Below are 17895 nucleotides of genomic sequence, written 5' to 3' on the forward strand. Positions count from 1 at the left end.
TTGTGTAGGTGTGGGGAAAGTGTGTACTGAGGTGGTGTGTGTAAGGCTAACATGAGGCACAGTGGTGCTCCAAAACAAATGTATTCTCCGAGCCCACTGGTCTCAATTAAAAACATAAAAAGTGTCACTGCCGATGTAATGGTCAGAGGTGGCTAAGTGTGAATGGTCAACATGTTTCTCACCTTAGGTGTAAGAAATCATGTGGCGATTCGTCAGGACCGGAGATACTACACTACCTATACAGTGTTTGGTTACTCAGAGGTGAACCAAGCACTCTAAAACCTAACAGTGAGGTACCTTTTCAATGTATTTAGGATTGACCAACCTATGTAAAATAAAAGTTAAAAACAAAAAAAACTCAAATCAGAAGTAAAACATGACATAATTAACACCTTAGCTGCGTCGAACGTTCAGCATCCAGTGCTGAACGTTCGAATAACGAGCGCTGGCCCGTCGGCCAACGGTCGTGCGCAGCACTGGGGAGGTAGCGTTGCCGTCGGCCGTTGGCCGACGGCAGCGCTTAAGGGGTTAACAAAGCAGCCTCCAAAATAAAACCATGCTTCACTCTAATGCATTGGTGGTTAGTGCAACATAAAAAGTGTTTGGCCAGGCTAACACAAAGCAAGATATGTGACAGGTGTGTGACATAAAGGTGTGGGGAAAGGGTGTGCTGAAGTGGTTTGTGGAAGGCGCTGTTTATAACTTTTATTTTGCATTATTTATGGAATATTAGAGGTTATTGTTTGAGAGTGGAATCATTGGAGTAAATGAGTTTGTTTTTATAATATCTTTTTTGTGTGAAAAAAGGGGTTTCCTAATAAATATATCTGAAATCTAGAACCTCGAGGTGAGAACACATAATAGTTATCCAACAGACTAGAGCTTCAAGTAGTAATGGTACAAGTTATTGGTATACCCCCAGCCTGTATTTCAAAGGAGTCTGGATGGTTCCAAGAGAAATAGGAAGTCATGTACTTACTTCTTCAGGAAGGTAAGCCCTCATAAATACCTTTTATCTCCCCTCTTGCCATCCAACTTCTCTTGTGCTGGAGATGAGATGCTACGGGCTAGGTGAGGGTGGGGGGCTCCATGTTGGCGGAGTTGCACCTGTTACGTGGTTGTTTGCACGCAGTGTTTGCTTGGACACAGAAATCTGCTCATGTGTGTTTGTGAAAAAGGCTGTTGCAGTCACCTGTATCGCAGTAAAGATGGGAAGTGTAGTTCCCTTTTGTTATTTAATATTCGGTTCGCTCTCAACGTATTTCGCTTTTCGTTAGTATTTAGTGTGAGATTTTGCCCAAAATTGTAACAAAAAATTTTAGTAACCAAAATTTGAATAGTGACTTGCTCAAAAGCGTCTATCCAGATCACAGGGAAAATGGGAATTTTAGTTACCATAAACTACTTTCAATTGGGTAAGAGTAACCATGATCTACGTCCCAGAAAATGCATCATATGTTTCAAGAAAAGGGGGTTTAACTGGCTCCTACACTACTCAACAGGCACCTCGTATTGATTTTAAAAAAATATATATATATATTTTTGTATTTTATTATTCACAGCAAAAATTACAGACCATAATAAAGCGATCACAGTTCAAATACTTGTCCCAAAACCTTGCAAAAAAAAAAAAGCATTGTTCAGTCCTCCTAGTAATCACGAAACGCACTCCAAATTTTAATACCCAATCTTCTTTTCTTTGGTCCCTTAATAGAAAAAAGGCCCCACTCCAAATTGTACAAGTTTAACATTTTGACACGCCATTGGTGAAATACAGGCGGTTTTTCCTGAAGCCACTCAGTGGCTATACATAGGCGAGCTACAGTCATTGCATAGAATATGAAGTGACGATATTTATATAATGGCTCAACATTACCATCCTTCGGTATTTTTCCCAACAACAGCATAGCAGGGGTAATATGTATCGGCATTTTTATTACAAAAGATATACATTTTTCAAGATCTATTATAAAACCTTGAAGTTTAACACAGCTAACAAAGATATGCACTGCCCCTGCATCATCATCCCCGCATCTAAAACACTTGCCATTATTGCCTACTCCCCATTTTGCCATTCGAATCGGGGTATAATACAAATCAAAAATAGTTTTTAAAAACTGGGCCTTTAAATTTGCTGACATTAGTGCCTCCTTGGAAAGGAGTAAAAGATCTTCAACATCTATCTCTGAATCGTCTAGTAAGCCCAGCCATTTTACCCTCACTTTTACTAGATCGTCACTCCTATCAGCTAATAACAATTGGTATACTGTGCCTATGTTAGCTGACCTCCTAACTGCTTCTACGATTTTATTCTGCTGTAATGTAATTTTCCGTCGGTGTAAAAAATCCCGAATTTGCAGAAATTTGAAGAAAAAGTTTCTGGGGATAGAAAACTGATTTTTTAACTCCTCAAAGGATTTTAAAATCCCTTCATCCTTAGACATATCTCCCAGACATCTAACCCCTTTCTGCTGCCAACTTGTAGCCATGTCATCATAGAATATATCTGGAAGAAGCCTGTAGGCATTAAATGGCGTATAGTAAGATAATTTCCCTATCGCCATTCTTTTAAAGAACCATTTCCAGACCTTAAATGCGCCCAGCACTACCTTGAAACGTGTCCGTTTGTAGTAAGACCCGTCAATCTCCTTAAACAACGATTGCTTCACAAATGGCCCAAGTTGCATTTCAAAAATAGAAGGGATATTAGCCACATTGGCTTCTATCTCTCCGGTGAAAAGCGTCCTCATCTTTAATAGAAAGCAAGTTACATAATATGAAAACAAATCTGGGACTCCCATTCCGCCCCTTGTATACGGTAAAGTCATAAACTTCATTGCCCGCCTCGGTTTCCCTGGGCTCCAAATAAATTTACCACACCTAGCCTGTAGGGCCTGTATCTTGTCTTGAGTAATTTCTAGGGGCATTGACCTAAATAAATATAACACTTTTGGTAACACATTCATTTTTATCACATTAGTGCTTCCAAGAATAGTTAAGTACAGGCGATCCCACCTATCCAGCGAGTACCTAATTCTGTTCATCAATGTATTCCAGTTAACCTCGACTAATTCAATCATATTTGCCCTAAGTTGAATGCCTAAGTATGCTACCTCCTTCACTACTCTCCCATCCATCCAACCTATAGTTTCAGAACACAGAATCTGCATTTTTGACTCCTTCAATTTGTATCCTGACACTCGCCCAAACTCCTTGGCCAGCCGCTCAATTTCTTTAATTGCGATGCCGGGATTTACCGTTGTCACCGCAATATCGTCGGCGTAAGCAAACACAGAAAAATAATGCTCAGCTGCTTGATAAGGTGGGATCAGAGAACTCCTATTCAGCTGTTCAATAAAAGGAATAATATAAAGGGCAAATAAAAGAGGAGAGCATGGACAGCCTTGACGTGTTCCACGTGTAATATTAACAAAATCCGAGAGTAAGCCCATAGCGGAAATTTTGGCCATCGGGGTAATATATAAAGATTGTATGGCGACCATAAATTTTGGACCAAAACCCATTTTGTGCATCAACTTCCACAAATATCCCCATTGAACGCGGTCGAATGCTTTTTCAGCATCAAGTAAGATGAGCGCTAGGTCATTTTTTTTAACAGCAGCAATGTCAAATAACGTGATAACTTTGTTGACATGCTCTACCGTCCCTCTTTTTGGTATGAAGCCATGTTGATGCAATGACACTAACGAAACCATACAATTAGATAATCGATCAGCTAGTATCTTTGAATAAATGTTATAGTCAGCATTTAATAACGATATGGGTCGATATGACCCTACTGAATCTGGTGGCTTTCCTTTCTTACAAAAAACAGCTATAGTGGCGTCAGCCCATGATCTAGGAGGGGAGCCCCGCTGAGCAACCTGCATCACTACTAAAAGCTCCTTCTTAATAATATTGTAAAACTGTCTGTAAACCTCAATAGGTATTCGATCGGGGCCAGCAGCTTTGCCGATAGCAAGACTTTTTACAGCTTTTTCCACCTCCGTGATCGGGGCTTCCAATTCCAACGCTACATTTGGATCTAATTTTTTTAAACCCAGTTCAAATATTTCTAACCAGTCTAAACCATCCTCATCAATCCCTCTAGATTGGGCATATAATTCTGAGTAAAATTGCCAAAACATTTTTAAGATTTCTTGGGGATCAGAGTGTGCCACCCCCCGAACATCCTTCATTATCATAATATTTCTTGCCGATTCCTTCATTCGAAGCTGTACCGCCAGCCTCTTTCCAATTGTTTCACCATACTCATGTTTTTCCGTCTTTGATGTTAAAAACCTCCTTGCGTTCTCCACACACCAAAAGCCCACTACTTTCACTCTCTCTTTTGCTACTTTATCCCCCAAGTTGCTCAGATCATTCTGCCCTTTGGCCACCCCATCCATCAATAAAATTTCAGACTGAATTAAATGCTGATATAATGTATCCAACTCTTGTCTAGCCTTCTTTTGTTGATGAAACGTAAAACTCATGCATTCTCCACGAAATCCTGCCTTAAAGGTATCCCAAATTATAGGGCATCTAGCTGTACCTTTATTTTCCTCAAAAAATAGCTGGATCCACCTTCCCATATAGGCTTCAAAATCGCTATTTAGCCCCAGTTTCCTGTCAAATGTGAAATTTAAAGATCTAGATCTAGTTATATCTGCTTGTATCTTCATTACAATAGGGGCGTGGTCAGATGCAATTCTAGGGTAGACACTGACAGTCGCACCTTCCAGTATTGAAGCTGGAGCAAAAAAGTAATTCAATCTGACCAATTTCTTATGCGGATAAGAATAGAATGTATACCCGCTATCCTGTGGTCTCAAATGGCCCCACACATCCACCAACCCTTGATCCTCAACTAAATTATACATTGCCTTGAACACTTTTGGTTTACGCCCCTTATACTTAGTAAACCCATCCATCAATGCAGTGTTATTCAAATTTATATTGGTATCGCCGCATACTATGACTGGCTGAGGCCAAGTTGACAGCTCCAAATTCACTTCATTTAAAATTTCCGGGTCGTCTAAGTTGGATCCATACACAGTGCATAGCGTCACATTTTTCCCCTCTACACCACATTCTGCTATTGCCCATCGACCTTTTTTATCACTTAGTGTCCGCCCAATAGTTACATTGTTTCCCTTACAAAGAATAGCCACCCCCGTATCGTACTAGATTGTCGTGTAGTAACCATTAAGGAAAATCCAAGTTCTTTCAATACCTCCCTTTTTACCCATGGTATATGGGTTTCCTGAAGGCAGAGTAGCTGTGGTGATATGTATCTTAACTCGGCCGCAACCTTACATCTCTTATTGACATTGTTCAACCCAGAGACATTCAATGAGCAAATTCTTAAACCTTTAGTTACAATTTGTCCTCAGCGTTTTTTTAATATACTTGTACATTGATGAGCAATACCCAGACATCATGTTACTCAGATCCAAAAAAAATATTTTAATGTAGACCAGTCCATTCTAATATTCAAAATTAGAGGACAATTTCTGCGCGTTTTGCTGTGAACATTTTTCCCATTTTCTCCCACACCCCACTCGTGCACCCCCCCTACCCATCCTCCCTTATCACTGACCCCCCCATAACCCCTCATTACCCCCCACAACCCTTAATAGAGGCTTTAGGACTAATGGTCCTGTTGATGCGAGCTTGCCCCCAACCTCCTACCATTGCCCACAGGACATCTTACTACATATCCCAAGAGTAAAGAAAAATTAAAGACCTTGCTGCTCAAGAAAGATACGGAACTGAAGAAGAATGCCCTTATTAGCCCAATATCTTAAATTTACAGGTATATGTGTCAACTAAGCTAGCTACATGTACCCAGGAATTCCTTAGCAGCCACAGCGGGCATAAAAAAGTGAGTGCGTTCCTTATGTATGACTTTCATTTTAGCTGGAAACATCAAATAGGCCTGTGCATCTGTTGTATTTTCTATACTTATGTTTTGCTGTATCCCTTTAAGCCTGACATTCCATTTCCCTGATGTCATTCTCTATCCTGTTCTGCCTTGTCAGTTAGCTCCCTGCTTTCTGATGGGATCACCAGTTATTCTCTGTGGTGCATAATAAATGCCATATACTTGATTACCAGCCTTTTATCTTCATTTACATCACATGGCGACGATGAGCAGCGTGAGCTAAACAACCACAGAGGGAGAAAAACTCCACTGGTGAGAGAGGAACCACGCAATTATTTTTAAGAAATACCTCGTTTGTTGAACAATTAAAAGAAAAGATTCTCCACTGGAAAGGAAATCCAAAGAGGAAGAGATCACCAGAAGTAAGTGGAATTCACAAGACTTTAAATTTCCCGGGAAAGAAACTACCTTATCTTTATGGGAAAACTCACAAAAGAACAGGACAATTTTGGTATGATCAACATCAATGACTAAAGGATTTGACTACATATTCGAACTTTTGCTGAGTCCAAGAAATATCCAAACTGTTGGTGAGTTTAAGAGACTTAACCTTTTTCTTCTGCTCAACTGTACTTATTGACAGTGGTAAACGTTCCTCTTTTGAATATATATTTGGAGTAAAATGAACAATTGTTGTGCCTACTTTCCTTCAATTGCTTATTAATCGGCCGAGCACTAATTTTATCATTTTTACTGATTGTGGGAACAAGACGCGATCTACTGGAAAGACTTGCATCTTTTAAATCTCTGCATTTTTTTTTGAAGTTCAAGCAGAAGATAGCGCGAGCAGTCAGCGCTTACCTTTCGAGTGCTCGAACAAGCCATTGTAGAAGAGTGCTCGAACCAGCCTTTGTGGACGTCGCAACGAATCCACTACCGGAAGTCAGGCGATCAGCGTCAGGCAGCGTTAGGCGGAAACTACGTAAGCACGCAACGTAGACGCCATTTTGTTGCCATGACAACGCGCTGTACGAGCGCTGTTTCGAGTGATTTGTAACACGCTCGTTTTTTCCCTTTTGCCGATTCAACACAGGAGAATCTAAAACATTGGAGAGTCTAACGAAGGAAAGTCTAAAACATCGTTCCGACTAACCACCAATTAACTGCGCTAAACGAGCGCTGTTCCAGGCAAGTGAAAAGTGACACCCTTGTTTTCCTTTACCAGTATAACGAGCAAGAGGTAAAGTAATTTCAAGATACTCCCAAGGCTAATCACTAATCAACCGGCTTCTACAAACCACATAAAAGGAACACCTCGTTTTAAAAAAAAAGTAGAGTTAAAAAAAAAAACGAGTAGTTTTGAAGCACATTTTACCAAAATGAAGTGATGACTGTACTGATTTCAGTTTAGATTAATCACCTCCTGGTTGTGTAAAACAGTAGTGTCTACATTTTTTTTTAATTGATAAGAATGGAAAACCTTAATGTCATTGTTCCTCCCATGTTCCTTCAAACTACTGGAGATCCACCCATTGAGTGGGATGAATGGATAGATATCTTTGAGAACTATATAGAAGCGCTTGATGGTAAGGATTTCAGCGCAACAAGGAAAAAAGCCCTTTTATTAAGCGCTCTAGGCAAAGAAGGACAGCGTTCATTTAAATACCTTCCAGTGGGACTAAACCAAGATGGGAGGGCAATAACCAATGTATACACAGAAGCAAAAGCTCGCATGAAGAAGCAATATGCAAAGGAGGTAAATATCGTTATGGCCAGGCATAAATTTTATACCCAACCCCAGAGGAGCGATGAATCAGTAGACCAATTTGTAGCTAGGCTACGTGAACTGTCCATCAAATGTAGCTTCGGAGAGATAAGAGACGAAATGATACGAGATCAGTTAATAGTGCAATGTCGCAATAAAAAGATGCAGGAAAAACTGTGGGCTGCAAAAAATCCTACTTTACAGATGGCCATTGACATTGCGAAGGTAGTTGAGGAGTCAAATGCGTGTATGAAAGAGATGGAAAAGGGAGATAATGGGAAAGATAATGTGCAAGGGAATGGTGTTTCTTGTGTTGAACAGGATGAAGTTGCTGCGGTGAACAAGAAAGGCGCAGATTTTAATGATAGAGGTCCCAGGCGGTTCAACAATGGGTTCTCTAGCAATGATAGAAACAGATTTCAGGGAAGGATGTGCAGTAGGTGTGGGAGTACTTTTCATAACTCAGATTTTAGGAGATGCTTTGCAATTGATAAAGTCTGTAGGAAGTGTGGGAGGAAAGGACACTTCTCTAAGATGTGTAGAAGTGGCAATACAGACAAAGTAGCTGTTGTAGACAACAGGGAAACAGTGAGGGACATTGTTGGTGTTGAGGGTGCCAACAAAATATTGTGTGTGGGTGATGATGGCGTGAGTAAAGGTGTGCCTGGTAGAAGATTCAGGCCAAAAGCTCAATTTCTTATCGATGAAGTAGAGATCCAGTTAATGGTTGATCCAGGGTCGTTGTGGACCATTATTCCCAAAGATATGTACTTAGAGTATTGGAAAGGAGTACAATTGTTACCCAGTGATATTAGTCCTTGTGGTTACCAAGGTGAGAGTATAGATGTTATTGGATTTATGGTTTGTGTAATATCATTTCAAGACCGCTCTGTCAAAGGAAAGGTGTATGTGGCCAGATCTGGTCCAGCAATTTTGGGATGGGGGCAACAGTATGACCTCGGTATTATCATTAATCCTAGAGCGGCACAACAAGTGATGGTGGTAGACAGTATTACCACAGATTCAATTGTTGAAGGAATGAATGGTTTGTTTGATGAACACATTGGAGAGTTGAGAGGCTATGTGCATAAGATTAGACTGCGTGATAATGCTGTGCCCATGCAACACAGGGTAAGGAAGGTTCCATTCATTGCACGTGAAGAAGTGAGGAAGATGTTGAAGGAAATGCTAGATCAGGGAGTAATAGAACAGATTGAAACATCACCCTGGATTTCTCCCGTAGTTATCACAACCAAATCTGACGGAAAATTTCGTTTTTGTGTGGACCTTCGCACCCTGAATCAGAACATTGTTGTAGATAACTTCCCGTTACCGAACATCAACGAACTAGTTCTGTCACTGAAAGGAGGGAAGTACTTTTCTAAACTGGACCTCCGCAGCGCATATCATCAGATAAAATTACATCAGGATTCCAAGGCATTAACAGCCTTCATAACAACTGAGGGCATTTATCAGTTCACTCGTATGCCCTTCGGACTTGCCTCTGCAGCTGGGGTGTTTCAAAGAATGATGGGGGCTGTGCTGAAGGGGGTGAACAACGTTGTGTATTTCCAAGATGACGTTTTGATATTCGGAGAGAATATTGAAGAGCACAATGTGATCTTAAAAACTGTCTTGGAGAGGATGGAACAAGCTGGACTGACTCTGAAAAAAGAGAAATGTAAATTTGCAGTGGAGGAAGTTGAGTACCTTGGGTACACCCTATCGGTTGATGGTGTGAAACCCAAGAGGGATTTATTAGACTCTATTAGGAATGCACCAGCTCCAGGCGACAAAGATCAATTGAGGTCATTTCTCGGCCTCATTGAATACTACGCCAAGTTTGTGAGGGATTTTGCGGAGAAGACTGAAAATATTAAGGTGTTGTTGAGGAAGGGATGCAAGTTTGTGTGGGGTACGGAACAAGAAGAGTGTTTTAAACGGATCAAGGTGGAGATTTGTGATGCGGGCATCCTTACACCATTTGATACCAACCGTAGGTCAGTCTTGACTGTTGATGCGAGTGCTGTGGGTGTTGGTGCGGTGTTGGCTCAAGTGCACGAGTCTGGGCTTAAGACTGTCGCTTTTGCCTCAAGGACACTCACAACGGCTGAGAGGAACTACTCCATAATCGAACGAGAAGCCTTAGCTGCAGCGTGGGGTTGTGAGTATTACAGAATGTATCTGTGGGGGTTCAAATTCACACTCCTGACGGACCACAAACCCTTAGTTAAAATCCTGTCACCTGGTGGAGCTGGGAAGGGTTCTGCGAGGTTAGCCAGACTTGCTGCTAGGATCCAGGAGTACCTGTACACGGTTGAGTACATTCCGGGTTGGAGGAACTGCCAAGCAGATGGACTCTCTAGACTTCCACTACCTTGGGAGGTGGTAGACAAGTTGGGAGTAGAATCACTCAATTCTGAAGGGTCTGTAGCTGCTGTGGATGAGGTGGTGGATATTTGTTCTGGAGCAATTAGTAAGAGCCTGTGGAACACCTCTATGGATAAGGATGTGGTGCTAAGAGAGGTAAAAGACTTGATTGTGAAGGGTCCAAGGAGAGAGAGTTGCCTGTCCCCCGCTCTTCGACCTTATCTAAAAGTGCTTGAACAGTTGTCTGTCTTGGATAGAGACGGTTTTTTGATTTTAATGGAAGACAAATTTATTCCTCCACAGGATGTGAGGTTTACTTTGTTCAAGTTAGCTCACGAGGGCCATCTGGGCCAGTCCCTCACCAAGAGGAGAATAAGGGAGAACTTTTGGTGGCCCGGGATGGACTCAGAAATCTCTCAGTGGGTAGAGAAATGTACCGACTGCTTGGAGAGTGAAAAGAGGCTCAAGGTCGGTAGTCACGTTGGCTGGGGCTCTATAGTTGACCCTGGGTGTCCATGGCACACTATATGTCTTGATTTTATTGGCCCGTTTCACCAGCTGAGCCAAGATATGAGGTTTGGGTTGGTGGCAGTTGATATTTCTTCAAAATGGTTAGTTGTTAAATTTATGAAGGAGATCACCACAATTAACACTATCACTGTGTTGAGTGACATTTTTAGAGAGGAAGGCTTCCCGACAAGGATTGTCACCGATAATGGAACGCAATTGACTTCCCTAGAAATGGCTAATTTTTTGAAGAAGTGTGGCATTGCACACTCAAGAACCTCACTTTACAACCCTCAAGGGAACGGAATAGTTGAGAGGGCTAACCGGATGGTAAAGGGCGCAATTCAGATGGCAATCTCTTCCAGATTAGACGTGAGAGGGTTGGTTAACGACCTGGTTTGGGCCTACAGAACTACTGAAAATGGTGTGACTGGATTGATTCCTTTTAACGTTATGAGGGGACGTTCTGCTGGAACCAAGCTGGTCGCTGCTTGGATGAAAGAGTTGTTAAATGTGGGTCCTGACAATCCTGCTGTTGCGAGTGATCCGGTTGGAAGTTGTAAGATTGCAGTAAATGATTGGGTGAAAGTCAAACCTGGTCGAGTCGGCGTTGGGTTGACAAAGTTCAGGGGACCATTTAAGGTCAGGTCTGTTCACAAAAGATTTATAACTTTATTCAACGGTGAGAGTTGGAACTTGAGGCGCGTGGCGTTGTACAAGAAGGCTGAATGTGACCGTGAGATTCATTCTAAGGGAGCCAGTGCCCAAGCTGAACCTGGCCGTGAGGTTCTCCCTAAAGATATGGGCGGCCAGGGAGCTCACAGGGTGAGGAGACCTCCAGGCTACTTGAATGATTTTGTCTGCAAATAAGTTCTCTCCCTGTAATGAAGAGCATATGCTTGTATTTTGTTTTTTTTTCTTTTGCTTCTTCCTTATGAAGGGGAGAGGATATGTTGTATTTTCTATACTTATGTTTTGCTGTATCCCTTTAAGCCTGACATTCCATTTCCCTGATGTCATTCTCTATCCTGTTCTGCCTTGTCAGTTAGCTCCCTGCTTTCTGATGGGATCACCAGTTATTCTCTGTGGTGCATAATAAATGCCATATACTTGATTACCAGCCTTTTATCTTCATTTACATCAGCATCCTTACTTTGAAACTCCGGAATTAGCTGCAGAAACTGCCATCTTAACTCAACGGACTGTTTACAGAGGTCGGGGCGCACAAAGTACTCACAATCCAACCCACTTCTCTTTCTATCTGGGCGAGCTTTCATGAAGATTTCCTCACGGGCCAAGAAGCTATTAAATGCCACTAAAATAGCTCTTGGTTTCTGATGCCGTTGATTTGCTCTGTTTTTAAACGGAAACCGATGTGCGCGCTCCACCTCCCTTCCCCAGTCCCAGCTAGTAGACTCAGAAAATTGATTTCAATACTTACGGTGTAATTGTCACTGTCCTCTGGAGGAGAAAAATAGACCGTTCAATGTGAGCAGTCAATTTTGTGTAATTAATGGGTTTGAACACAGCTGGATAAGGGTCACACAATGAGTGTATTGCCCATTTTCCATGTCTTCCTATCCTGCTGAAACCAGGAATCTCCTCATTGAGGCCAGGCATGATTTATTAGAGTAGGGAAACCCAGGTTGCTTGTATATCAACAGAGCATTTGTCATAGCCTCATGGAGTGATTTAAGTTTCTTAGTGTAATTTTGTCTTTGGTGCACAAATAAGCCCACTGGAAGTCTGTCTTAGGGAGTTTCCTAGAAAGCACTGGTACTTGATTTGTTTAGTTGGTCAATTTCTGATGGTACTACATTTTGTTTTTTTAAGTAAGTAGCCCTGACAGGACCTTGAGGTTGGGATAACAGTAGCAGACCACATCTGAGCTGAAAACCTACTACGACCTTGGACAGCAGGCCTTGAAGTTTAGACATAACTTGTTTAGGAGAGTAATGCACTTATCCATTTGAAGTACAAATTACAGTCCCTATCTCGGTCACTTTAACAACTGACTGCTACAGGACCTAGCGTAAACTGCGAGTACAGTGAGATCCATAGTAGAAACCCAAACACAATGTAGCAGTGAGATCATGCAGAGTTCGTTGCACCTGGTTGTAGATGACAAGATGTAGTGAGAATGAGGCGTGCATTTTGAAGGGGCTCAAGATCATTCACAGCATTGCTCTCTAATCCACAGGTGCAATACCGTGAAGGCTCAGAAACCTCCAGAAGATGCAGTTGTGGAGCGGACTCTGAAGAGCATTGGAGAAAATTCCTCCTTGCAAGATAAACTCTTGGAATTAAAAGGTAAACAGACATCAGATTGTGAGACAAAGAATATATAAGGAAGAATAGCTCATGCTGGAGAAACCTGCACTGCTACAACACTCCTGCATCCTGCGAGGAAGACTCGACATACAAGCAAATGTGATGGCTAGAGCTGTTCTTGTTTTGTGATGGTGGGTAGGAGTGTATTGTAAATAGATCTATGATTGTGTTAAAAAATGATGCAGAGTGAGAGAAGAGAACATTGAGAATGAGAATAGCAGGAGAGGGGGCGCAATGGTGTCAGTCAGTGGTGGCAGTGAAAGTATGATGGTAAAGGCAGCAGTGTAATACTGCACTGCATGTAATGATAAGGAGACCCATGAGAGTTCACGACTTTCGTAATGAAGATATGTCATGTGTTGAACTTTATGTAGGCTGCATGTTCAACAAATGTGTTCTCCAGGCTGTATTTGGGGAGTCCTCTACATGAGCACAAGCGCTGTGGTCAGAACACTTTGCTCTTCCTCTCGGTACCCTTCTGTTGGAACCCCTAAGCGCTGCTTATCTGTCATTAGCGCGGCATTTTGCTTTTAAAACTTCTCACCTAGTATTACTATTTTAAAAAGCGTCGATTTGTGTAAAACTGTTTTTACTGTTCAGAAGTAAAAGATTGTATCCCACTCACCCTCCTGTACCCTTTAAACCCGGCACCCGCATTCTCCCCGGTCCACCACAGGAATTATTTCCGATTGATGTGGAGGGAGGCACGGTCACAGAACAAATTCTGGGCTAGAGGGGAGGAGGGAGCAGCGCGATTGGACAAGCACTCTGCCAATTCAGCCGCATAAAGCCTCCTGCATTACGCTTCGCGCAGCAGATGCGCCGGTGGCGCGCCGAAGGCAAGCCCGTTTGCGGCCAGCCGGGGCCAGGGGCCACGACCACTGCCCGTTTTCCTGCCCACATCAGGAGCTATAGCTCTACCTCCCTACTTCAACTAAGGGGAAATGTTTCTGCCCCCTGCCCCTTGACCTGGAACCCAGCAGACCAATACACATCCGGTCCTCACTGTGGATTTCAGCCTCTCCCTGATGCTCTACCCATAAACTCACAGTACAGCATGTATCTCCTGAACTGCAGGTCACTCCCTAAGCACTCCACAGAGATCTCCCTGCTCCTAGAGGACTTAAAACCAAACACCCTATTCTTGAACAGAGACCTGGCTCCACTCTGAGTCAGAACCTGATCTTATCCGTGCTCTACCACAAGGATACCAAATTCTGCACAAAGATCGCCTTAAGGGAAGAGGAGGTGGCTTAGTGGTCATCTACAAAGACTGCTATGAGTGCCGCACCTCTCCAAACTCCATTTCGGACTGCGAAAGTCTCTCTTTTTCAATACATTTTTCCTCCATTAGCACGTTTTCAGGAATGCTTATATACCCCCCTCCAAGGAACTTGGGTCAGTTTCTCAACTCCCTGCCCTCCACGATAGCTAACCTAGCTTGCAGCCCATCAAATTTCACACTCCTAGGGGACTTTAACATCCATTTCGATGATACTACGGACCGGAGCGCCCTAGAAATGTCCGCCAGCCTCTCTGCACTACAGTTTAAACAACTTGTGCAAAAACCCACTCACTCTAAAGGCCACCTTCTTGACCCCATTTTCAGTAACTGCACAGATCTCCCAGTGGGAAATCTGTCCCCTCTTCCTTGGACGGATCACTTTCTCATTCCCTTTCTTGGATCTCCTCACATACCCACCCCCCACCACCATTGTCATCCTTGGAAATGCGACTGGTGAAAACTCCCTCAAGCCGAATGGGCAGCAAGGCTCGATACCTCCAGACCACCCAACAGTTCCGACCTCACACTAGCTAATGAACATTTTAATAAATGGATATCGGACTCTCTGGACTATGTACTTCGCTTAAAAAACACTGAACCCATGTGCAGCACCAAGAGTGCCCCTTGGTACTCCTCTGGTCTACTGGATAAGAAATGACTCTGCAAGAAACTGGAGAGGAAGTGGCGATTGGACTACTCCCCCGCCGGTAAAACCGCATATAGACCAGCGATAAAGCCTATAAAAACGAAATCCGAACCACGCAGGCAACTCTTTTTGAAAATAAGATCAATGCAGCTGCCTCTAGGTCTAAGGAAATTTATCAAATAGCTAAGACCCTCCTTAAGCTCCCAGAAATACCACTAAACCCCCTTAATGCACAAACCCATTGCAACACCCTGGCAGAGTATTTTTTCCAAAGATACAAACCAGGGGGCGTGGCTAGCAGCCAATGAATATGGACGCAGCCTAGAGAGGCTCCGATCTCCCAAAACGGGCCCAGTCTATCCGCACTTCTATCCGGTACCCAATCTGCCCAGAAACGTGAGGGGAAGAAGCCGAAGGTGGCCGGCATCGTCTGCGACCAAAACAGGACCCCAGAAGCTGCGGCGGTGAGCGACGTCCGGCGGCCTAATAGGACACGGCAGCCGGGACCCACAGTCACGGAGGTATCTGGTGTGAGAGGCCTGGGGATCGGATCGGGGAGGAGCGGTAGTGTCGGCGGGCGGAGCGCTCCCCTCCACCCCCCCTCCCTCCGTCTCCGAGGTAGCGCTGAGTGACGGAGTTCATGGCAGAGCCTGGCAATACGGGGTAAGGACTGATGGCGTCCCCGCAACGCTGCCTACAAGTGAATGACTGGCGGTCAGGGTGGAAGCTTGAAGGAGTCCCCCTGCCGCCATCTTGAGACCTCATGCTGCTGTCCGCCGGGGAGAGGCTGCACACTAGAACAGGCTGAGGCACCCCCGAACACGCTAAACATTGCGGGTGTGGCGCCTCTCGCCTGCGGGTTTAACCTACATAGTTACTGTGAGGTGCCATCGCCGCTGGGATATCAACCTGCCCCCTGGGGGCTGCCCTGCTAACCCTCACAACTCTGGAAGGGACTACATCCGCGCTGCTCCGTGCTCCTGAGATTCAAGACCTGGCATTTACCGATCCACCTGCGGGGGCACAAGCAGAGAGACCGTCCGATTTCCGAAGACAGTAGTAATTTACCCTCCCTCCCCCATGCCACAGGGAACGGTCTCCACTATCTGACTGAGACATTATAGTGCTCTGACCTGCAAAAAGTGACTTTCGCGGACCCTGTTTTGCACGGAATCCTTCCCTCTGCTATTAACATGAGCAACATACATGCAAAAGGGACCAACCAGGTAAAGCTGGACAAATATGCATTTACCAAATTGCAGGGAGAAACGCACGACAAAGATGTCCCGTTGACAGCAGGGGCGACTGGTGGTGCCCCGCAGGAGGTAACCTTGCAGGACATTATGACCACCCTCAATAAGGTGGATTCAAGATTCGGGACCATCGCATTGATCTGAGCTGATTTTAATAAAATGTCCACCAAAGTGTCCGAAGTTGAAACAACGGCAGCAGCCCTCTCGTCGGACACTTCCACCCTCAAGAAACAGGTACGGCAGCTGGAGGCAGACAATAAGCTCATGATGGCCCGCCTCGAGGATCAGGAGGGGCGCTTGAGACGCAATAACATCCGCTTTATTGGCATTCCGGAAATGGCAGGGGGCCAGGCCCTGGATCTTTTTGTGGAGGACCTAGTAAGAACTCACCTCCAGCTGCGAGGATTGTCTAACTTCTTTTCTGTTGAGCGGGCACACTGGGTCCCAGATGGTAGGCCAAAACCAGGGCCCCCCCCACGACCGATCCTGGCGCGTATATTCAATTTCAGGGACCTTGATGCAATCCTACAAGCCGCTCGGCAGGCCCCTCCGATCCGCATTGATAACACTGCGATCACGATCTTTCCGGACTACAGTACAGCAGTTACGAAACAGCGCAGAGGATTCCTCGAAGTGAAGAAGGCTCTTCGGGAGCGTGAACTAAAATACTCCATGCTATTTCCAGCCAAATTGAGAGTGGAAGCAGAGGCCTCAAGTATGCGATGTTGTTTCCAGCCGATTGCGCGTCGAATACGAGGAGCGAACTTTCTTCTTCGATCGCCCAGATAGCGTCAGTGACTGGCTTGACTCATTGCCTAAAAGGGACGATCGAACTGAGCACCCTGGTGGCGCCGAGAGGGGCAAACCGGATCAGGAGTGACATTGTGGTTCCCGACGTCCGATCTTTCCTAACTGCTTGTCAGCTGAGTTTTGCTCTTGGTTCTTTGTTACTGTATTTGTTGAGCCCGAGGGTGGCTGGGGTGTAGGGGACTCTTCCTCCTCCTGGGTTCTTTGTGTACTTTAGTTTTGATGAGAGGGCGACAGGCACACTGCAATTTGGGGTGGCTTTTGAGTCTTACGCAGGGGTGCAGGGTGGGCGGTGTTGTAACGGGTTCTTGTTGGGGGGTGTGGGGGAGTGTTTGTGTCTTTGTTTCTTTCACATGGCATTGTATAGTCTGCACTCATCCTGCTGTTGTCGGGTCTCATGGGGGGGGACGCAATGGTCCTTTCTCGGTATGAGGGGTAGTGAGTTGAGACTTCTGTCCTGGAATGTCAATGGATTGGGGGATAGAATAAAACGAGGGGTGGTATTGCAGTACCTTCGATGCCACTCCCCTGATATTGTCTTGCTACAGGAAACTCACTTGATTGGCAACGCTTGCCGGGCGATGAATAGACGTGGGTATCGGTTAGTTGCTCATTCTGGGTTCACCTCCGGTTCAAGAGGGGTGGGTATTTTGATCAGGTCCTCTTTACCCCTTGAAATTGACGAGATAACACTGGATGATAGGAGTCGGTATGCTGCGATCTCGGGGAGATGGGAGAGTAAGACACTCTCCATAATTAACACATATGTCCCCCCAGACCTACAGGCCACCACCTATGCTGACCTTGGACGGCTTCTGCTGGGGCTACCTGAAGGTTTTCTTATTCTCGGTGGGGATTTTAACTCCGTGGTTTCTGGTACCTCTGACCGCTACCCCCCCAGGGACTTACCTAGATCCCAGATGTGGCTTAGTGAGCTGCTTGAACCCTTTGGGCTTATGGACAGTTGGAGACTTCTACATCACACACAACTGCAATACACGTTCCACTCTGGGGCCCATGGTAGTCTCTCCAGACTTGATTATT

The 17895-nt window shown here is 44.5% G+C and overlaps 1 protein-coding gene across 1 annotated transcript in view; it reads left to right on the forward strand.

The window, feature by feature from the left end:
• The window catches only part of LOC144756202 (E3 ubiquitin-protein ligase TRIM39-like), a 154223-nt gene that overhangs the window by 102433 nt on the left and 33895 nt on the right, over positions 1-17895 (forward strand). The window contains exon 5 of the mRNA XM_078645809.1: positions 12730-12839. Within this exon, the coding sequence (XP_078501935.1) occupies positions 12730-12839 (110 nt within the window). The remainder of the gene's footprint in view (positions 1-12729; positions 12840-17895) is intronic.

The sequence above is a fragment of the Lissotriton helveticus genome, chromosome 5_1 (assembly GCF_964261635.1).
Source record: "Lissotriton helveticus chromosome 5_1, aLisHel1.1, whole genome shotgun sequence".
Taxonomy (NCBI): Eukaryota; Metazoa; Chordata; class Amphibia; order Caudata; family Salamandridae; genus Lissotriton; species Lissotriton helveticus.